This window comes from Filicampus tigris, chromosome 8 (assembly GCF_054856515.1).
Source record: "Filicampus tigris isolate MCC_2025a chromosome 8, RoL_Ftig_1.0, whole genome shotgun sequence".
Taxonomy (NCBI): Eukaryota; Metazoa; Chordata; class Actinopteri; order Syngnathiformes; family Syngnathidae; genus Filicampus; species Filicampus tigris.
This window is the reverse complement of record NC_141224.1, coordinates 8,956,857-8,979,936: the sequence shown is the minus strand read 5'-3', so window position 1 is coordinate 8,979,936 and position 23,080 is coordinate 8,956,857. Positions and strand designations below refer to the sequence as shown.

Sequence of the window (23,080 nt, the reverse complement as noted above, 5' to 3'; positions counted from 1 at the left end):
GTAACCAAAACCCAGATTTTGTTGGGTCTGCGTGCCCGCTCCCGCCCATCCTGGCGCTCCGTGCGCGGGGAGCCTGACGCAGTGAGCTCAGCCTGCCTGCAGGCTGCAGTCCGGGGAAACCGAAAGACGATTCCCACTTCCACCTTCACGCGTGAGACGAGAACGCTACACAATGTGGGGGATGATGAAGAAGGCAGAGGGCGCGGAAGGATTTACCTTGACCGGAACCAGAGTGAGGAGGACGATGTGCCTTGGAGTTGGGACGCTTGTCAAACTTGTGGCGTGCGTCGCGTTTGCGCTCCCGGACGCAGTGCGCGCGCAAACGGGTACGTTCTGCTAGCACACTTCTACTAGCCAATTTATATTCTCCTACAATTTGGGATTGTTTTAGACCATCTCATAATGTTTGTAAACAACAGACGGGGGATACTTCCGGGTGACAGAAAAATTATGGACAACCATTGACCTGAAATGAAACCATCACATAAAAAGTGTTCAGTTGAGTGTTGTAGCCAGTTGAAGTATAGAGGAAACTTCTAATAACCAAACCCCCACAAACAAACCAAAAATAATTCTTAAAAAGACCCCAAACTAAAACATAACAAAAAAACGCTGTTAAACTATAAATGTTTTCTACAACAAACAGAGGGGAATGGGGTCGTGAGTGTGTGTGTGGGGGGGTGGGGGGTGGGGGGGGGGGTGCGTGTGTGTGGGTGTGTGTGTGTGTGTGTTATCCTGGAAAGCCGGACCCCACCACTCCCCTCACCGCCTACCAAAAAAAACAATATTGGAAAAAATATCCAGGATTTTGCAAATCTGTGGGTGCCGAATTGCGAGCATGCAGGGGTCAACCGTTGTATTGAGTTGTAATATCACCATTCACCACTAGATGGCAGAAATTGCTTACTTGTGCTTACACTGCCCTATACTATAATTTCATTAGGCCTAATATTTTTTTAGGGATTTGGAATGATATGCTGGACAAACATAGTACCATACACAATAAAGTAAAACATATTTGTAAATAATGCATAAAATGAGTTCTTGCACATAATGTTGGTTTGCTAGTTAGGAAGTGCGTGGTCTTTTGTGGCCCCCCCTCCATCATTTTAAGTTGTTCATCACTGTCCTACTGTATCTTGATGGTGAAGGATAAAGTGCATTCATTGCTGCAAAACAATCCAAAGCTGTGTCAGGTGAGGATAGGAGTGGAATGAGGAGTGATGCGGGCAGGTGCGGAGGATGTCAGTGACATGCTGTCCTCGTGGTGCATCTCCATCAGGTCCGTTTCACTTGTCAGTCAGGCTATCATCTTTCATTGGGGTCAATCCTTAGGCAACCACTAGGGTCGTTCATGTTCAGAGCAGGCATTATTATTGACGTGCGTGGTCTCTTCTACGCCTCATTTCATTTTTGGAATACACAGAATGCTTGCTTACCAACTAGTTACTGGTTGCTTACTAGTAACTTAATAAAAACATATTCGTTGGAATACCACCGTACTGTATGATACATTTGGGGGCAATTTTTATGAGAATTCTTGTCATAATAACTGATCCATTTTGTTGGGATTTTTTGTCCATTTTATATGTTTTTTTCTCCGTCCATTATTGCAGGGATTTTTTTGTGGGGATTTTGTCTTACTTTTATTTGACATAATACAGGGATTGCTTATATTTGCTGTGATTTTTGTTGAAATATTGTGTTCAATTTGCGGTCATCTTTGTGGGTTATTTTGTTGTCCATTCAGGCAGAGAAACTTTGCTGAGATTTTTGTAGGGATTCAACGCAATTTTGTGAGAATTTCTAATGTTTTTATGAATTATTGTCCTTTTTTGTGAATTTTATCGTGCGTATTCATGTGATTCATTGTGTCCACGTTTTTCTTGGTAATATTATTTCTTTTGCTATGGTAAAAAGGACTTCAAAGGTGATGATTTTCACAATGAATTGTTATCCTATTCTTATAGTTGAAGGTGTACATAATGAAGAATTGTTGCATGAATTGATCACCACTATTGATTGTCTCCATTGTCCAGCCTTCCCTCCCGAGTGCGCTCCAGGGGGCCACGGGGTCCTACAGAACCCGTACCGCAGCACCACCTTCAGCTCCAGCTGGCTGCTGCAGTCATCGCTGCAGGACTTCGTCTGTGACCATTCCCTGGCGCCAGGCTGGTACCAGTTTCAGATCTTTGACAAGCCAGCCAGCATGCCCACCCGGTGTGTGGAGGTATAAATGCTCATCCGTCTACCTGCTAAGCAGCCGAAATGACTTTTATTGTCCTCTGCAAACAAATCTCTCGTGTAAACATCTCAACTCACGTCAGTATTAATTGGTTCAGCCCCCTTCAAACCAAAATGGCAGGCATGGCCTCTTGAGACTTTTTCTGGGTCTAGTCATGACAGATATGTCTATAAAATTTCATGTCGCTATAAGTGAAACAGGCTTTGGGGGCTGAATTTAGAAAACAAAAAATTGGGGAAGTTGAGTGTATTTGATTGAAGCGTTGCTGCTTGTGTCAGGTGAACCACTGCGGGACGCAGGCTCCGGTGTGGTTGTCTCTGGGAGAAGGCGAGTCGCTGCCAGGTCCTCTGGAGCTTCGGCATTTGACCGCCTGCGCTGCCTGGCAGTTGTTTCCGAGCAGCAATAAGGAATGCTGCCTGTTCCGAATCCCGGTGTCCGTACGCAACTGCGGAGAATTCTACGTTTACTTGCTGCAGCCCACTCAGGGATGCATGGGTTACTGTGCACAAGGTACTGTAAATCTGTAAATACGGCCACACCAAGGACGTATACTGAATACTGAATGGACAAAAGTAGAATGAGGACACACCTCTTAAGTTGAATATCATGAGACATCGTAGTTTTTACGGGAAAGATACAGTATTGGTAGCTAATAAAAGTTTTTTTTTAAGTGTCACAAATACAATATTAGTGAGTATTAGTGAATAGTTTGAACTGAATTTGAAGTGAAAATCTAAATTGTACTTGGTTGACTGGTTAGTTGTTGAATACTCAATTAGTTAGTTAGTTAGTTAGTTAGTTGGCCTATTGATGGGTAGTTGGTTGAATAGTTGTGTTTTAATGTTACAGTTTTATTAGTATTTGTTAATAATTTGAATTGAACTCGATCAATCCATGCTATTACGGTACAAGAAAATGTGGCACTTTTCTTCTCAGCTTTTAATATTGTTGGGAAAAAGTCAAAACTTAACAATGGTAGAGAGAAATGTCAAAATGTAATAATTTTTTAGGGGGGGTATAATTACAATATTAGATGAATAAATGTTTTTGATAATTTAAAAAAATAAATGAGAAGAAAAAAATTATTGCAAAAAATGTCTAAAAAAAATAAAAAATTTTAGATCACATTTTTTGGATTGAATGTCAAAAATTTGGGAGAATAAAGGTGTATTATGAGGAAAAAGTCAACATTTACATGAAAAATGTTAAGAATATTACATATATTACAAAATTTTATGAGAAGTACTTCGCAGTATTATGAGGAGTTTTTCAAAAGTCATAATAGTAGGACAATAAAGTTGTGTAGTCAGATGTAAAAACATTGTTTAGGTGGCTATGGACAAAATGTATTTATTACAGTTATTCCAGATTTTCTCACTTGTCTTCTAACAGAAATGGCAGACACCTCACCTTTGACCTCGCTTACCTGTGACCGCGGTCAGGTCAACATGCACGGAACGTGTACAACAAGTGAGGACCTTTTGCTTTCTTTTCTTCCATGCTTGTGTTGGGAATCACTCCACTGTAGAGAACCCTATGTAGTAAATTTGCCATTTTGTACTAGGCACCTAAATTATTATAAATTATATACCAGTATATTGTTGTTATGGAGACAAGTCCCACTATACTGATCCAACTGAAAAACAACAATTTGCTGCGTTCAGAATCATTCACTCATTCCCTACTCCCCAAACTCTATATAGGGATTTAGTTATAGTTGACTTTTTGGTCAAGAATGTAGTGCACTGTATAAAAATCCACACGGTGATTAGGGAATGAGTGTTAGATTCCCAACATAATCCCTGTTTGCCACTCACACCTGTCTGCTGCTGTTATCTGGGATGCCAAAACATTGGGGAGGTCAGGAATTCTCCCTTAATGAGGCCAGCATGAGGCATGCGTCTGTCGGGGGTCTTGATGTCTCTATGGCGACGGCTCGCTTGCAGGTTGGGATTCAAGGTTGGAGGAAGCAGATAATGTTTCAAGGCACATTCTTAAATGTCAAACTAGTGAGAAAAGAAGATTGCAACTATGTTGAACCTCTGTTTATCGCAGGGGATACAGTATGTTCCACACCCACCCAAGATAGGCGAACATCTATGATATTGCAAGACCATATAAAACAACATTGGTTGGATTTTTCGTTGTTTGGTTCTTTGGTTAGTTGGTTGTGACTCATTTATTTCGTTAGTTAGTTGGTTGGATGGTTATTTGATTGGTTATTTAGTTGGATGGTTGGCTGATTCATTAGTCAGAATACTACCTAGTTAGCCAGATACCTAGTTGAATGAATGAATGAACCAAGTAATGAATTTAAATGAACATGTACATGTAGGCATCATTGAGGAAAAAACACAGCATCGAGTTAGTTAGTTGCTTTCTTGGCTCATTAGCTAGTTATGAATTACTTGGTTAGGTGGTTAGTTTGCTAGGTACCGGTAGTTTGATGGTGAGTTGTTTGGATGAAGAATTTCTTGGCTATAGTTTTGTTTGGTTGGATATTTTGTTTGCTATAGTATGGTCATTGGTTATTTTATTGGATAATTAGACGGATGAATGGAAAAATTAGTTGATTAGTTGGGTATTTGGATGGATGTTTATTTGGGTGGCTAGTTAGTTAGTTAGTTAGTTACAGTAGATGGTAAGTTGTTTGGACATTAAGTGGATGTTTAGTTGGTCTGTGAGTTGGTTGAGTTCCTTTATTAGTTGGATAGCTTTTTATATGCTTAGTTGGTACGATGAATAATTAGTTGGTTAGTGTTTGGTTTGGTTGGTTGGACTTGGTTAGTTAGTTGTTTGGATGATTTATAGGTCGGACATTTAGTTGGATGGTTGTTTGCTTTATTAGTTGGTTGTTAGTTTCCCACTTGGTTAGTTGGTTACTTTTTAAATGGTTAGTTGGTTGGATATTTCTTTTGATGTTAGTTAGTTAGTTAGTTAGTTAGTTAGTTAGTTAGTTAGTTAGTTAGTTAGTTAGTTAGTTAGTATTACCATAGAGAGCAAGTTGCATACATTTGGATCCTTGGTCGTTCTTTCTTCTTCAGTGACATCATTCAGGCAGCCTGCCGCTCCGTCCGAGCTTGTGATCACTCCTGAGTGGACATCAGGTGGCGTGCATCTCAAATGCAGCTTCTCCAGCAGCTCCAACAACTCCAGCAGCTCACTGGGCCACGTCGTGGCCTGGTCCCGAGCCTCATCTCAGGGCAAGCGGGAGGAGCTCAAGCAAGAGACTACCATCCAGACGTGGGCCCTCATTGAGCTTGATGGCTTCAACCTCCGTCTGGGGGACACGGTTGGGGCTCACTCAATCAAATGAACAATACTTTCTGTTGAGTATTTTATGAATTAATGTCTTTCCCTCAGATGTACTGCTCCGTCTACAGCTTCTTTTTGGATTCCCCGGATGTCCACGGTGCTTCAGTGGAAAGTCAGGAGTTCTTTGCTGGGATTCGGGTAAATTCCTGTCTCTTTACTTTATCAACATTACTTTGGGGTTTTGGGACTTTTTTGGGGGTGGCAGAATAAAACAGCATCAGTAGTATTTAGCTGCTTTTACCAATGTTCAAGACCCTCACTGGTACACCAGTCAAAAACAAAGTGTAAAATTTTATAACATAAAGCTATATAATTTCTTCTAATGTATACTAATGTATTTTTATTTGTTTTAATTATTATTATTTTAACTTAATTTTAAAATGTAAAATATACTTATATTTTTTATATTTTGTAATATTGATATCACTTATTTCATACATTTAAATGTATTTTCACTTGGGTCAATTTTTGTTATCCATTCATTTTAATTTAGTTATAGAATATAAACCTTGGCGGCACGGTGGTCGACTGGTTAGCACGTCCGCCTCACAGTTTGGAGGTCGTGGGTTCGATCCCGGCTCCGGCCTCCCTGTGTGGAGTTTGCATATTCTCCCCGTGCCTGCGTGGGTTTTCTCCGGGTACTCCGGTTTCCCCCCACATTCCAAAAACATGCATGGTAAGTTGATTGGACACTCTAAATTGCCCCTAGGTGTGAGTGTGAGTGCGGTTGTTTGTTTGTCTCTGTGTGCCCTGCGATTGGCTGGCAACCAATTCAGGATGTCCCCCCGCCTACTGCCCGAAGACAGCTGGGATAGGCTCAAGCACGCCCGCGACCCTTGTGAGGAGAAGCGGTATAGATAATGGATGGATAGATGGAATATAAACGTTACTTGCTATATTTCTATGATTTATTTTCTAAATATAAATGCATACGAGCTGGCATTATTTCCTGTGCTGAGTGCAGCTGAGACCCGAGGTGAGTGTCCTGTCCGAGGACGGGAAGCTGTACGAGTTGATGGTCGAGAGCACCATTCCCATCCCGTGTCTGGAAGAGTCATCGTCGTCATCCTCCTCTTCTCAGTCAGGACATTGCACTCTAACCTTGACGCTCAGCACAAACAGCCAAGGTGAACATACAAACCACTTCAGAGCAAACCTGCATATACATAAAGAATATATTCTGCTTTTCAGTATAGGAATACAAAACATATCAGAGTACAATTACTTATGTTGTTGTACTATATATAGTTTGTATAGTAATGTATTTATTTAGATTCAAAGACTGTTCTAATAGCTTTCTTTAATCCTTGAATAAAATTCTTTCATCCATCCATTTTCTGAACCATATTTTTCTTTCTGTTCTCGTTTATTATATTAGATAATGTACTGTATATTTATTTATTGAAGGAGCTATTTCCATGATTACATGTACTATAGTCCCAGTCCAGTAGAGGCTTCATGTCTGAGAAGTTGCATTGTATCAAACTTTCAAGCAATTATCTAGTGTGAAATGAAAATGCGCATGAGTTACAGGCAAGGCGGTGCAGGACTCCGACGTGTCCCTGTCCTCGTGCTCAGTGGACTTGTCCGGCGGTCTGTGCCAGGACGGTACGTGTGGCCGGGCCGTGGTCCACTACACCGCCATCACCGACTTTGTCAGAGATGGCGATCGAACCACTAACATCTCTGTCCAGCCCCTCGCCACCAGCAACTTTGTGTGGAATGGTTATGCGCCGGAGCTTGTTCAGGTAAATCAAATCAGGATGCATAAGATACTGTATAGTAAAGTCAACCGCTGCTATATTGCGGTTTATGGTTCGCGACCCTTCTGCCACAGCATGCCAGGTGGTATTGAGGGTTATTAGAAGGCATGCAGTGCAACTAATTTGCTTTTGTTTGATTTGTCAGTTTTACAGTAAACTTTGACTGGGAGTGACAAAAAAAAATCTTGAAGCAAGCACACATAGCTTCTGTTTTGTGAAATTGTTCATGTGAGAGAGTCTCCTTTTCCTGAAAGTTATGTTTTATGACACTAAAATGATGTCGAGTGATACACTTTGGCATCCAGCATGAGTCTCCGCTCCCCGATATGTAAGGACTTACGCGCCTTCATTAGCATGAGCAGTTATCAGTGCACAGTTGAAAGTTATGTAGTTGTCATTACTAGGCCCAAGCTTTTTAGCTAACAAGTTAGCTAGTTGCTAGTGCCTGTTTTAACTGCGTGGAAAGCCCCTCAATGAGACCTCACAAGGGTCGCGGGCGTGTTGGCATAAGTGGCATCATTTTCTCAGTGCGGGGTGGTTTCTCGCCCACAGCGTTTGAGAGTGGAGACGACAGCTTTTCATGATTTTGAAGCCTCATTTTATATACCGGTACTTGGCCTTTTTTTTTCATCATCCAAATTTATGGTGTGTTCAATTTAGAAGACGTTTATTTTGAAGTTACAGGGACTTAAATATTTTTTTTTTAATCTGGAGAGGTTAAAACTATTGGGCTCTATATCAGGGATGGGCAATTTCATTGATTGAGGATGCCAACATTTTTCGTCGGTGCTACTAGGGTGCCACATATAGGGCTACACACTTCCTAACCAGATATATTACAAAAATATCATTTTAAGTATGGACAACATATGTGCCGGCATGTGAATAGTGAAAATCAGTGTATAATTGACAGCCATTAAAATGCATCAGGAAAATCAAATTACTAATTAAAGCTTTTGTGGGCCATATAAAATGACGCGGTTGTTCGGATCTGGCCCCAGGGCTTTGGATTTAACACGTGTGATATAAATGATAACGGAGTAATGTAATGATGGATTCTTTCTTTTGAAGCTCAAAGTGCAGGACGTGCCTTCAGCGTACTGTTACTCCTTCACTGACCCTCACGTCGTCACATTTGATGGCAGGTACTTCACTTTTTTATCATCCACGACATTCTATGAAAAATACTTGACCATTTTTCCCCATTGAGAATAATCACTCAAGTGAAGTGACTTAATCTTTCCCAATCTTGAAGTGCTAATAATAAAGTATGAACATTTGTTAAACTGCACAGACCAACAGTTTGAAGATAATTGCTGAAAATGTGAAAAAACTACGGCAACTATGTAGTACTCACTTGTGAAGACAGTAGCGTTAAACCATTTTTCAGCATTTCAGTTTTCCTTATTTATAAAATTTGGGTGGGTAGGAGGAGACTAAAACAGGGCCCGACTCACTCAGCGCCTTCATTAACTGCCACAATTGTGCCCTGAAGGTAGCTAGCTAGCTTCTTCATTCAGAAAATACATCTTCTCTTTGGATAGTCCGCTGGCGTGGCTACTTTAAAAACATTACAAACATTTTACAGTCGTTTTTTGGAGGCTGGAGGGGTGCAAATGATGATTTATGATACATCAGGGGTTCACTGTAGTCCTTGTGCGGCGTTCAAGTGTGAAATGGAGTTGTGTCTTCCCCCCACAGGCGCTATGAAAACTACCAGGTGGGCACCTTCGTGCTGTACAGGAGCACCCGCTGGCCCTTTGAGGTGCACGTGCGACAGTGGGAGTGCGGGGGCGGTGGGGCGGCACCTACATCATGTGCGTGCGGTGTGGCGGCCCGGGATGGCAACGACGTGGTCACCTTGGACATGTGTGATGGCGACGTGGGCCAAACCAAACCTCGCCTCTCGGTGAAGAAGCGAGACTTGAGCAAGAGCAGGGTGCGCATCCACGAGGCCTACCAGGGACGCAAAGTCACCGTGAGTGTCGACGCACTTTACACTTACTCAAATCTTTTGGGCTACTTTTTAAGCATTTAAAGAAACAGTCCCATTGCTAATATACAGTAGTTTAAGACAGTCAAGTGTTCCTCTGGAAATAGTTGGATAGGGACGGAGTTACATGGACTAGTAATGTGGATTGTGTAGGCCAATTTGACTGATATGAAGAGGCTGAAATCTAATTTGACAAAAAGCAACCTGAAGAAAACAAACATATGTCAACGGACATAAAATGTTGCAGAGGGCCCAATCTGGCTCGCGGGCTTTGAGTTTGACACCTGTGATTTCCGCCCTTACCACAGTTGACGTTCTCATCCGGAGCATTGGTTCGCGCCGACGTGGCAGATTGGGGTCTGAGTCTGACGCTGAGGGCCCCTGGTTCAGACAGGGGCCACACCGAGGGTCTTTGTGGCACCTACGACGGACGACCCGGCAACGACTTCCGGTCCTCGGTGGGAACCACGATGGAGGATTTGCAGGCTTTTATTTTTCATTGGAGGTCAGTAAGAGGCGAAATATCTTCTAAGACAAACCAAACAGTCCTATAGCGTTCGATTCAATGCCCGGAGAACTTTTGTGATTAAGGGCTATACAAATAAACTAGACAAAATTTCAGAAGGTTATGCAATTTAGTGCATTTCCATTTCTATCTTTTCCACACATGGTGCAGTGAAGACACGCGATGTAGAAGGCTTTGGTTCAGTTCAGTCCATTACTCATTTTGGTAGCCCTTGTTTCCACAAAGCTGTACGGTTATCTCAGTTCCAGATCTCAAAATGTCCACCTATTTACGTTTCCGGCCATTGTCATCTCGCCTCCATGTCAATCTGAACCTTAACATTTTTAACTGAACTGAGTTGTAACGCTTATATAAGTTAGTAGAAACGCATCTTCTTCCCTCTTGCTAGGCTCCGTCCAGGAAGTAGCCTGTTCGACACCGTACCGCCACCATCAAAGTTGCCTCCGAGTGCACTCAGTTCACGCAAATTCTGCGACTGTCAATCATCGGCTCTAAGTGGAGCACCGCCGGTGGGTTCCCCGAATGAAGCCTGTTCTCGTCATGGTAACTTGCGCCTCCCCGCCGTCATCCCATCTCTGGACATCACGGCCGAATACATCGGTTCAGTAGAGTTGTTGGAGGAAGAACCAACGCAACCTCCCGGGGGTCCCCCATCTGAGCGTCGGCGCAGGCAAACCCATCAATTTATCTCCACCGCCCCACGCCAAAGCCTCAGCCAGTCCAACCTGGAGAGCTTTGCCTATTTCTTCCCCGAAGACCACGAACCCGACACTCGCGTGGACCTCGATCCGACGTGGCCAACGCCCTCCGGGTTGACTGAGAATGAGGCACGGGCCGAGTGTCGGGGTGCCGTCGCCAACTCCAGCCTGGCCCTGGGCTGCGACGGGCTCCTCGGTGCCGACGTGGTGCGCGGTGCGGTGGAAATGTGTGTCGGCGACCTTCGGCTGAAGGACGAACGATCCTGGCTGGACGCCGTCCTGCCCATGCTGGAGAACGAGTGCGAGAGGCGGCTGGTGGAGGAGGGCCTGGCGGGGATGCCCCACCGCGACCACCGGGACCACCGGGACGCCGTTTCCGTGCTCAAGTGTCCCAATCTGTGCAATGGAAACGGGCAGTGCTCAGAGTGGGGATGCGTCTGCTTCCCTGGCTTTGGAGCCTATGACTGCAGCATCTTATCTGGTGAGCGCAGACTGAACAATAATTAATTCAGAATGGTGACTGGTAGAGTACCAAAAAGGTATTTGTCTGCATACTGGTTAGATAAATCAGCCTCTTTTTTTAAGTGTTCATTTGTTACTTTATAATACGTTTACATTTGGCACTTTTTCACTGTTTTAATCTTCATACTTTTTAAAAACTTTAGTTTCTTTTATAACTGTATGTTTAAAAAATGTTTGGAATTTCAATGATGTAATTTCATTTTCTTACCTACATTAAAATGTATAACTTTTTTTAAAATACTTTTGCTGTTTGCATGTTTTCAGATTTCAAGTTTATAAAGTTTACAGTCTAAAAAGTCATTTTTTCCATTTTATTTTTTCAGCTTTTATAAAATCAACAGATTTTTTTAAACATTATTATACTTTTTAAAAAAAATACAGTTGCAAAGTTTGTAATTATATTTTCATACTTGTCTCTAATTTATTTATTTTTAATTGGGGTGTTATTTTGTTTCTGATTAAAAATTTGATGGATGGCCTTTTAAAGTATTGCTTCTGGATACAACCAAAATATAAGCATATACATAATTTTACATTTCAAATTTTATATTTTTGGTGTGCGTGTGTGTTTGTGTGTGTTTTTCAGAACACACTCCAGAAATCACGGATCTGGAGACAGGAGGTCTGTGCAACATCCGTAACGGCGACTGCTCCACCGTTCACGTCTCAGGTGTCGGCTTCAAGGACGGCCACCGGCTCAAGTGTGAGTTTGTCCAAGATAAGGTACTTCTTGTTCCTCTTCTTCATCTTCTTCTACTACTTCCTGTGTCAAGATGAATGTCCTCTAATGTCTTGTTGTCTTGCTGTGAGTTGGGGGAAGGCAAGTGGCTGGTGGCCGAGCCTCATTTGGTCGGCGCCACCTTCTTGGACGTGACGGCCGTGGAGTGCCACCTCCCCCTGGAAGCCGCTCGAGCCGTTGCGGGCGTGGATGCGAATGGAGCGGCGACAAAGCGACCGTTTCTGGCCCGCTGGCAGGTCAAAGTGAGGACAGACCTGACTACTGTTGTTATTGTTGATGTTGGGGTTTTTTTTTGTTTTGGGAAAATATTCAAGAGACAACATCACATCGTTTATTAATATAGACTAGAATTGAATGGAATATAGCGGATACAATTTCTTCATTTTATTTTAAATTTTTATCTTTTAATTAAATAAAATTCAATAAATAAATTCAATAAAAGGTAACAAGTAATACATAAAAATAGCATCAAGTAGAATCAAATGCTTAAAAGACAACAAGATAACAGATTGTGGTTGAATACAATTATTTTCAATACAAAGAAATACAATATAAATTAAATTAAATGAAATAAAACAAAATACAATGAAAAAAGTTCAATGGAACTAAATATAGTAATAAAGTAAAACAATGCATAATAAATATAATAAAAATAAAACACAGTTAATACATATGACAAATCAAATAGAATAAATTAATATATCAAGTAAAGTCAAATATGTAAAATCACACAATGTATCATACAATAAAGTAGAATAAGGTAAAATTAAATTATGTAAAACACACTGAAATACAATCAAATATGTTTCAATTGTTCTAAAACGGGCTGGATAGGCGCTCTCGAGGACCAGGTATAATTTGCCCTTCCTGAGACATTATTTTTGACTTCCTTGGTTGAAACATCTGTGAATATTTTCCAAATAATCACACGTTCACCTGTGTTTGTTCATGTCAGGTGTCCAACGACGGTTACAGCTTCAGTAATGCCAAAGTCGTGACCGTGTATGACGGGGCGTGTCACGTGTGTGGCTTCCAACTCGACCCCCTCTGCACGCTCAGGGTAAGAACTTTGAGATGCTCTTTCTACACTGAAAAAAATGCTGTGCCTCATTTACTCAATTTATTTCGATAAGTGGTTTACGAAATGAAATCGTCTTAATCCAGATAGATTTTTTTAAGAAGACTATACATCTACTTTAAAAATGTATCTGGATACATATGATTTTATTTTGTGCAACCACTTGACAAAATAAAATTGAGTCAATTCAACCGTCATTTTTTTTTTCAGTGTACTTACTGACTCTACTTGCATTTGACCTCACTTGACCTCCCCAAGGAGAAGACATGCAGCATCGACGGCGTCTGTTATGATGGAGGCCAGTCGCACCCCTTCAACCCTTGTCTAGCCTGTCAACCAAACGCTTCTCAGCACACTTGGACCGCCCGCCGCGGTACGGCATAAAGCACACACGTGTACATCAAGTTAAATAGAATTCAATAAATGAAATACAATTCTGTATAGTAAAATGAACTAACGTGAGATCAAATTGAGAAATATGTCAAGTAAAATAAAGCAAATAAAATTCGGGTAAAGTAAAAAAAAAAGTTAAATCAAACAGTTGAAGGAAGTCACATATAAAGTAAAATGAAAACTTAAGATAATAATAATGATAAATAAAATACAATGAAGTAAGCTCAAATAAATCAAAGTAAAAAACAAGATAATATTTAAAAAAATACAGTAAAAAATGCCACAGTTGATGTCATTTTGACTTATCTGCTACTTTGTTGGTCACCAGAGAACAAGCCCCCCACACTGGCATCCTTGCCCTCCATCCTGCGGTCCTTCCAGGGGGAGGAGTTCATCTACCAGCTGCAGGCTCTGGACCCCGAAAGCTCGCCATTGGTCTTCGCTCTCCGCTCGGGTCCTGAAGGTGCATCTTTGTCTCCGTCTGGCCTGATCCGGTGGAAGGCAACGCCCCAGCACGGGCTTACGCACGGCTTCAACTTTACCGTGACGGACAACTGCCACGCCGAGACCTTCGCCTCCCTGCACGTATGGACGCCCACCTTTCCTACCTTTACTTTACACGGACCACTTGAACATTTACTTTCTCATGATCGACATTCCTGTCTTATACTAAATAGACTCTACATATCGAGTTAGCATTTTGAAAATTACCATATTTTCGGACTATAATTTGCACTTTTTTTTGATAGTTCGGCTGGCACCGCAATTTAGCCTTAGGTATGACATATCCTTAGGTATGAGGTATATTAAAATTAGATCTTATCCTTAGGTATGACATATATTAATTATATCGGACTTTCACCCATGGCTTACCTTACCTAAAATCCATGTCACATTGTGGCCGAAAGTAGAAGCCAGGTTGGTTATTGCGCTTTTTCTTGCTGTGGATAGTAAATCCTTGTCATGGTGGAAGCCGCATGCTAAACTTGCGGGACGTCAAACATTGGTTGCCACATATTCCATTTCTTCTCCAACTTTCTTTTGGCGTTTGACAAATGCTTTTGGTGCATCATGGCAGCTAACGTGCCGTGTTGCCAGTCACAACTTTTTATGACCATTTAAAAAATGAAATGTTTTGATGACTGGCGTTTGCTCGCAGGTGTCGGTGCATCCGTGCGAATGCGCGAACGGAGGCTCGTGCATGAATGACGACAACGCACCCGCCGGAAGTGGTGAGTACACTTGCACCTGCCCGAGCGGGTTCAAAGGTCAGCGCTGCGAGGTGGATGTGGACGACTGCAAACCCAACCCCTGCAGGCTGGGACGCTGCGTTGACGGACCTGACTCCTTCACGTGCATCTGCCCGCCCGGAATGACAGGTGACCTTCCTGAGGCCCGTTGAAGCAGAAAATATTACAGCAAATGTGAATTTGGAATGGTTTTCAACACTTGCATGTAATTACTGCCTGGGAGCGGGACATCCGGCAAAGACACGGTCGTCCCTTGCTATGTAGTGATGAAAATTGTACCCATTGTGGGACTACGAAGCGTTTCACTTTTTGCAGCTTTACTGTATCACAGGTATTTTTTATCATACTTACTATTACAATTATTTGCTGTACCGCGGGATTTTTTTTAGTGATTATTTTTCCTCACGGACTACTGCAGAGTGAGTTTAGCCAGTTAACGGCCAGCAAACTCGACATTTTCAATTACTGACTTATCTGACACTCAGAAGGCCAGGCCCGTCTTTTTTAAGGCACACACACAATCAACGTCACAGATACTACAATGTAGAAAGTGAGGATTGCAACTCCAAGTGGACAAATGTAATACATGCACCACAAATGCATCTTACTTTGCTATTATATGTGTGAAGCTTTAAAATTTATATTAGTAATAAAATAAATATTTGGTTGCTACTTTGCAGATTTAGTCTATTGTGATCTGGAACCTATAACCTCCGTAATAAATGAAATATTGCAGACTGGTCCAGGATGTACACCGCCCATCGCCTGAAGTTAGCTGCTATAGTGTCAGGTTCATCAGACATTTATAAAAACCACACAAAATAAGGAGATGAAGACACTCTCTTTGAATTTTCTACTTGGAAGGAGAACGGAGAAGAACTGTACAATACAATTCTTACAGGCGTTCTAAAAAAGTCTCTCCGTCTCCCTTCTTTTTACTCTCACATCCCTACATACTTGGGTGTTCCAACTCTAAAGGATGGCGTGAGCAAAAGGGCAGTTGAAACGTCTTGTACTTGTCTGTCTGTGTCTGCATGTAGGTGGAAAATTTCTCAATACATGTGTGGTAAGACATGAGTAGAGAAATCAACAATGTGGCAGGAAATTTCAGCAATCACCTTCATATTAGCAAATGTTAGCTTGACTTCTCCTGACCTCCTTGCGATTAGTTTATGAAAGCATCATGAGCAGCAAATGTATGATTATCAAATGATTGTAATTATTATATCAATAATTATTCCCACATATAGGCTCCAGCACGCTTGTGAAAATGGAAGGATATATTATTGTATTTTTACATTTTTAATACAATTAAGGGCTGGACTCTGTGCATACCTGTATGTTTGATTGTTTTACATTGTAACGTCAGCTTGTGTCGTGTGCGCTCAGGCGGAACGTGTCGAGAGGACGTGGATGAGTGCGCCTCTCATCCGTGCTTCCCCGGGGTGGACTGTGCCAATACTCTGGGCTCCTTCTCCTGCGGACTCTGCCCACGTGGATACGCCGGCGACGGCATCGCGTGCACTCGTGAGTCCTCTTGGGTTTTATTATTAACATAATCTTGATTTTTAAAAGAAAAAGTATTAATTCATTTACTTATTTTATTATTATGTGTGTTTTATATATTAAATATGTTTATTTACTTAATTAAAAAAAACTGAACATTTGTGGTTTTAGTATAATTGTTGTATAATTGTTAGTATTCTAAAAATATTTTTCGTTTTATTATTATAATCAATTTTTTAAAAATTATTTTAAAACTTTATATTTAATTGATAATACTTTATTGTAATTTGTTTATTTATATTTCTATTGTTATTTCTGTCAATATTGTAATTTGTATTATTATTATTATTATTGTTTTTTTCATTGTATTTTGGCCTCGAAGGGACTGTCAAGCTGGCAAAAGTATTATTTATATATTCATTTTACTTTAAAAAAAGGTTCAATTTTGTTATTTTAAGATGTATTATTATTATTATTATTATTTATTATACGGTACACGTTGTCAAGAGTATTATTTATTAACTTATTGTTTTTTGTTGTTTTAATCAATTCTATTTTTTATATTTTTTTAATTATTATAGTACTATTGTATTGTGTTATTATTTTTTATTTCATTATTTTTATTTTATTTTCATGAGTGTTTTTCATATCTTATTACCGTTGTTAGTAATTTAATTGGCATTATTGGATTGTACTGTAAGTATCTTATTTTTAATTCATTCATATTTTATTTTCTGAAATCATTTTACAGGAGCCTTCAAAGCGACCGTTACACCGGCAAGAGTGGCACTCTTCCCCCCGAGGCCCGCAGCCCCTCTGCCCTCGCCCTGCTCCCAAAGGCCGTGCCACCCTGGCGTCCAGTGCTTCCAGAGCCCCCACGTGGCGGCAGGCTTTGTCTGTGGACCCTGCCCTCTTGGTTTCCAGGGCAACGGGACCACTTGCACACCATCAGGTGAGGGTACAATTTTTTTTTTTTTTTTTATTGGATTGTATTGAATTTTATTTTTATTACAGTATATTTTATTTAATTTGTTTTAGTTGAATAGAACAGAATAGTTAACTTGCAGTAAATATAATGCTAATCTCATGGTGCGGTCACTTACGCTACCGCATTATGTATCCCAGCTGTTTGGCTACTTTCTTTTCAAGTCATCTTTTCTAACTTGCAGTATTTTGCAGGTCAGGCAAGCATCGCAGCTGAACAAATTACCAGCAGCAGACTGAATTCAGGCAGGGAGATGATGCGTACCACCTCCTCATCTTCATCATCCTCCACCTCACCCAGGCGGCCCCCCGACAGAAACAGGCAACCCGGCGCCACCGTTGCCAACCCACGGAGAGCCACTTCGTCTTCTTTGGAGAGAAGCGCCGGACGCTGCCCGCATGGCTACACGGGCGATGGAGTCACGTGCAAAGGTGGGTTCATAACAAAGCTGGGGGCCAAAGGGGAAAGGCAGAAACAAGAAAATGTTTTGTTTGTTTGTTTGTTTGTTCTTTGGGTGAGGCATATACATAAAAATCTAAATGATGATGTAATTAAGAATGTATGGCACATTAAAGTTAAATAAAAAAATACCCAAATCTAATGTTTAAAAAACAAAATTTCTTAAGATTAAATGCAAATGTTTTGAACACGTACCACTAGAGCAGTGATGGGCAATTTAAATGCTGGAGGGGGCTACAATTTTTCATCAGTGCTTCTGGGGGGGGGCACATAGGATCCATGAGCCGTGATTCCTAACCAGATGACATAAAAGCTACAAAGAGCACAAAATATGTAGTCTTAATATATTTCACTTTTGATAATACATTTTCAATGCATGTATAAAAGATCTGCTATTCTGACCCAACAACAAAGGCTTTGAAGAAAACACCACATACATAAATAACCACATACTGAAACCAACACGAGGTGCAAGAACTAATTTTGTACATTTTTTCCCCCACAAAAATCAACTCACTCAAAATTTTAATATGATTGAGATACTACTGTATGTTTGTCCTGCATATCATTCCAAATCTGCAAAAAAAAATGTGGGCCTGGTCACATTGTTGTATCGGGCAGTATAGTGTAAGCACAACTAAGACATATCTGCCATCTAGTGGTGATTGGTGATATTCCAACTTAAAACTACATTCCAACCCTGCATATTTGCAGTTTTTTTTTCTTCTTTTTTTTCAAATATTTTTTTCATATCTTGGATTTTCCCAATGTTTTCCGGGAATCGACCCCCCCGTTTGAATCAGGTGTATTGGAGTAGGGAGATGTCTAAAACATTCTGCATAGGGGCTCTCGAGGATCGGATTTGGGCACACTGCTCTAGTGGAGAGGGATTGATTGGAAACATAGCACCTCTTTCTGTGAGTGAAGCCACCATTTTGCTATTGTCCAGCTGTGTGCAGGTTTCAGTGCGGGAGGAACATGGAATGCACGCAGCCCAACACGTGTACCTGCAAGGACGGATACACTGGATACAACTGTCACATGGGTAAGTGACACAGAGAGAGAGCGAGAGACACCTCATACCACACACCTGACACTGTGTGTGTTTGTCTAATACAGGGGTGGGCAATTCCGGCCCTTGAGGGCCAGGTATCCTGCCTGTTTTCCATCTTTCCCTGCTGCAACACACCTGATTCAAATAATCATATAATCAGCAAGGTCTACAGAAGCTGGATAACAATCCTGATCATTTGAATCAGGTGGGTTGCAGCAGGGAAAGATGGAAAACGCATTACATATATCTTATATTTGAATTAGAATGCAAAAAAAACTACATTTTCAAAGTCTCCAATTCTGAAAAATATCCACTGGTGCACTTTCAATCACTTTATTAAAAAAAAAAAAAAAATCACAAAACAAACAATCTGAGCTTGCCCGAAGGCATTCAACATGCAGACAAGCTAACGTGCTAGCCAGATAAGAGCTAGCCGCCAACTTGAGCACACTCTACATTGTCATTGGCTGACTCCCGCCTTTCAAAGCACACACATTGAACTATTAATTGAGGAGCTCTTTTCTGTTTCGTACATGCCACCCAAGCCATGTGTCGGCCAGACTGCAAGAACCAGGGCAAATGTGTGCGTCCTAATGTGTGTAAATGCCCCCTGGGCTACAGCGGACCCACCTGCGAGGAAGGTAAAACCCCAACAACACAATGTGTGTAGACATTTTGACATGTATTCTTATAATTCTTTCTTTTCTTTTTTCCCCTTTTTCTTTTTTTTTGGGGGGGGTGGCAACTGAATAGCGAGCTGTGAGCCGCCGTGCCAACACGGAGGTACGTGTCTTGCCAGGAACCTTTGCACATGCTCCTATGGCTACGTGGGACCCAGATGTCAAATCTGTGAGATATTATTTTTTCGTTTATTCATTTGCTGTGCTGAATTTGGGGGTCAAATTACAATTCTTGTGGAATTGCAGCATTGTTCTGCATTATTCCTGGCAAAATTACACATATCTCCTGTAGAAGTGCAGCTTCTACCTAATATTGTGCTTTTTTTGAGGTAGCAAAATTACAATTGTATTTTAGTAATATTCTGTCTTTTTTGTATGAAATTATAATTTTATTGTCATAAATTTGTTATTTTTTAAATATTCCAACTTTCCCCCCTTAAAAAAACTTTACAACTTCTAATATAATGAATTCCTTCCTGGTAAAATTACAACTATTAGAAGTTTTTTTCCTGTAATATTGTAACATTTTGGGGGGGGGGGAATTACAACTTTATTCTCTTTTCTCTACTTTTCAACTTTTTTCTCTTCAAAGTTACAACTTTATTCCTCCAATATAGTGGCTTTTTCCCCTAGGAAAATCGTTTTTCCTGGTAAAGTCACAACTTAATTCATGTAATTTTCTGCCCTTTGAAATTACAACTTTCACCAATATTATGACATATTTCCCTCACCAAATACAGATGTGTTCCCTAAATATAATGCCTCAAAGTCATAGTTCACTAACCACTTAAAAAATGGCTGTGTGCGCACGTGTATGTCAGTGGTGTGTAACAGGCACTGTGAAAATGGCGGCGAGTGTGTTTCTCCTGACGTGTGCAAATGCAAATCAGGCTGGAACGGACCAACGTGCAATTCAGGTACAACGCAACGCAACATAACACATAGCAATGATTATATTAATCAAAATTAATCATTTGCAATCATGATGTCACTGTGTGCGCGCGTGAAGCCGAGTGCAGTCCAGTGTGCCTGAACGGAGGAACGTGCATCAAACCAAACGTGTGCGCTTGTCCCGCCGGATTTTACGGCTCGCAGTGTCAAATTGGTGAGAAACGAAATGACTTTTTTTCATGTAGTATTTTGATTTTTTTTTTTTTTAAATCTTATAACATTACTTCTTTATTCTGTCAATATTAGTTTTTCTTCTTCATAGAATTACAACTTCTTGTAATATTACTACTGTATATTGTCCAATAACATGTTATCAGCGTGTGTATAATAAATGTGTGTGTATGCGTGCACGTACATTTGTGTTTGTGTGTTAGCTGTGTGCAGCCCACCTTGCAAGAATGGAGGTCAGTGCATGCGAAACAACGTGTGTTCATGTCCTGAAGGCTACACGGGCAAACGATGTCAAAAGAGTCAGTCTCTCTCCCACTTACACACATGTGCACACACACAATTATTACACACAAAGCTAACATGTTAATATGTTTGTGTGCCTGAATGTGTTGCAGGCGTGTGCGAGCCCACATGTATGAACAACGGCAAATGTGTGGGGGCCAACATGTGCTCGTGCACGTCCGGCTGGAGGGGAAACAGATGTAACATACGTACGTACGCTAACATACAAAGCAACTTTTTTGTCGACTCGACTTTATTCCTATAGCGCTTTGAAGAAAAATAACCCTGACTGCAACAAAGTGCTTTACGTAATACAAATGGAACATGAATCACAATAAATCATAATCACTAATGAAATATCCTTATATTAATATACAGCGCCTCCTTTGTGTCTTAGACCAAACTGTCACAGTCCTCATGTCCTGAATCCTTACCTAATAATAATAATAATAATGACCTCAACTACTAACTTCTGTTACCTCCACCACTACTACTACTATACGACAACTAATAATGCTACTAATAATAAGATTACAAATGTCGTTTATTTTGCCGTCTTAGCCGTGTGTCTGCAGAAGTGTAAAAACAGCGGCGAGTGCGTGGGGCCCAACACATGCCACTGTCCCGCCGGCTGGGAGGGTCTGCAGTGTCAGACACGTGAGTCACATGCGGTACATCGCAAATATGATCTTTTCCTAATCATGTAATCATGCTGCACATATAGCGGTGTGCAGACAGCGCTGCCAGAACGGGGGGCGCTGCGTGCTCCCTGACTACTGCCACTGTCGGAGGGGCTACAAGGGCCTCACGTGTGCCATTCAGGTCGGTGCTCGGCGGTAGAAAAATGGCAGGTGGGCTACATCCGTCACATCTCAATGTACCTATGTGTGTTTTGCAGGTCTCGCAAGCGTGATGCAAAATGATGTGAAAGAAGATTGTGAGCAGAGCTGGACATTTGACTAAAAATTGAGCGTCTGTTATTCGTCATCTATCTGCGGCGTGGTTACCCCTCCGTCGTCCATCATTCGCCTTTTTTTCGGGATGGAAAAAATAGTACCCGCCTATAGGTTGGTCATTGATTCCGACTGCAAATTTCAATAGCCCCCCCCTGCCCCCTGCTGGCCGATATTTGAACAGAAAGAGTGACTCACAGTGACTGAAGCCTGGTCCCTCACTCAAATCTGTCCCCCTAGCAACAACAACTCACTATTGTTCGCCGGCGCGGCCATCGAAGCCTCGCCGCGAAAAATAGACTAAAGACGGACTACAGACGAAAGACTGATTAAATACATGGATTTACGGCTATGCTTCGTCCGTCTATTTAAATTTTTTTCCTGTAATTCGTAAACCGTCAGCAAAACGGGTGTCTGTCATAGGCGGATAGACGGACCGGTCCGTCAGATAGACGGAATGCCCAGCTCTGATTGTGAGTGTGCGCGCAAATGTGTCTGTAGATATTGTACGAAAGGCGCACCTAGACTGGACTTTATGTATAGCTTTTGTCTTTTTGGTGCCCTTTACTGTCCTCTATCTCAGATGAAAGCTTTCTTTTGTCACATTAGGTGGTGCACATTGGTGTGAATTTAGCCTTTTAACGCATTCACTGCCAGGCCATTTTCTAATCAGTTCCCCATATTGCCAACTGTTTTAGAGCATTTTGACTGATCTTTCAAAGCCCACAGAATATTGAGTAATGTGATAATATATGCACCAAACCTACCAAAAAGAAAGAAAAACTTTTCTTTCACCGGTTTGTTTCTAGCCCTTCCTATTCTTCAATAATTAGAAGTAGAACACATGTTGGGCCCACCAAAAAAGCAAACCTTTTGTGAAGATAAATGTATAAAGCAGAACAGTGACTGTGATGCTAACATGTTTTGCTTTTGTGACACCTCCAATCATAAAACATCAAAAATAAGGCTGAGAAAGGGATTAAAATAATTTACCTACACCTAACAAACGTGCTGTGAGTGACACTGACTCACCGCATGGCTTGAATGCGGCTTTTTTACATGCACATCCTCTGTCTGTACCATATACAGTAAATAATCTGTTCAAGTGAGAGGTGCCTTAACTTGTCCAACTAACGTGTTGGCATTTCTCTCACTCATAATCGTCATAAGAAACCAAGATTCCCCCCTAATCTCTATCTTCAACTCAAACACTGTGTTTATCTCAAATCCAAAGTGTCATTACAGTGGTTTACAAACCTTAATTTCAGAAACTGGAAGAGCCTCCCATACCTACCGATTGTAAAATGTACTTGACAAATATATACGTTGGTGGCAGTAAACTTTCAAATTCCAGTTGACTAGTAAACATAAAAAATAAACGTCCACTGCAGTGAAAGTAATTAGTAATATATGCTATTGTGTTTATTATTGTGATTTGACAGTAACTCTGTCATTGTAATTAAATTGACATCTATTGCAAGCAAAATATGTGACTAAATAAACAATTTCTATGATTT

At 41.1% G+C, this 23,080-nt stretch overlaps 1 protein-coding gene across 1 annotated transcript; it reads left to right on the top strand.

Annotated features, from left to right (window-relative positions):
- Window positions 1-23,079, top strand: vwde (von Willebrand factor D and EGF domains). Its single transcript, XM_086039417.1, has 31 exons — window positions 1-326; window positions 2,040-2,230; window positions 2,524-2,755; window positions 3,638-3,715; window positions 5,290-5,537; window positions 5,609-5,698; window positions 6,525-6,687; window positions 7,094-7,308; window positions 8,395-8,468; window positions 9,025-9,301; window positions 9,625-9,821; window positions 10,231-11,021; window positions 11,649-11,785; window positions 11,873-12,043; window positions 12,757-12,861; window positions 13,138-13,252; window positions 13,601-13,857; window positions 14,432-14,651; window positions 15,912-16,049; window positions 16,780-16,980; window positions 17,208-17,444; window positions 18,422-18,517; window positions 19,072-19,167; window positions 19,280-19,375; window positions 20,028-20,123; window positions 20,216-20,311; window positions 20,532-20,627; window positions 20,724-20,819; window positions 21,172-21,267; window positions 21,335-21,432; window positions 21,509-23,079. The coding sequence occupies exons 1-31, from the start codon at window positions 173-175 to the stop codon at window positions 21,521-21,523; spliced, it is 5,172 nt and encodes a 1,723-aa protein (XP_085895543.1). The 5' UTR covers window positions 1-172; the 3' UTR covers window positions 21,524-23,079.
- The last annotated feature ends 1 nt before the right edge of the window (window position 23,080 follows it).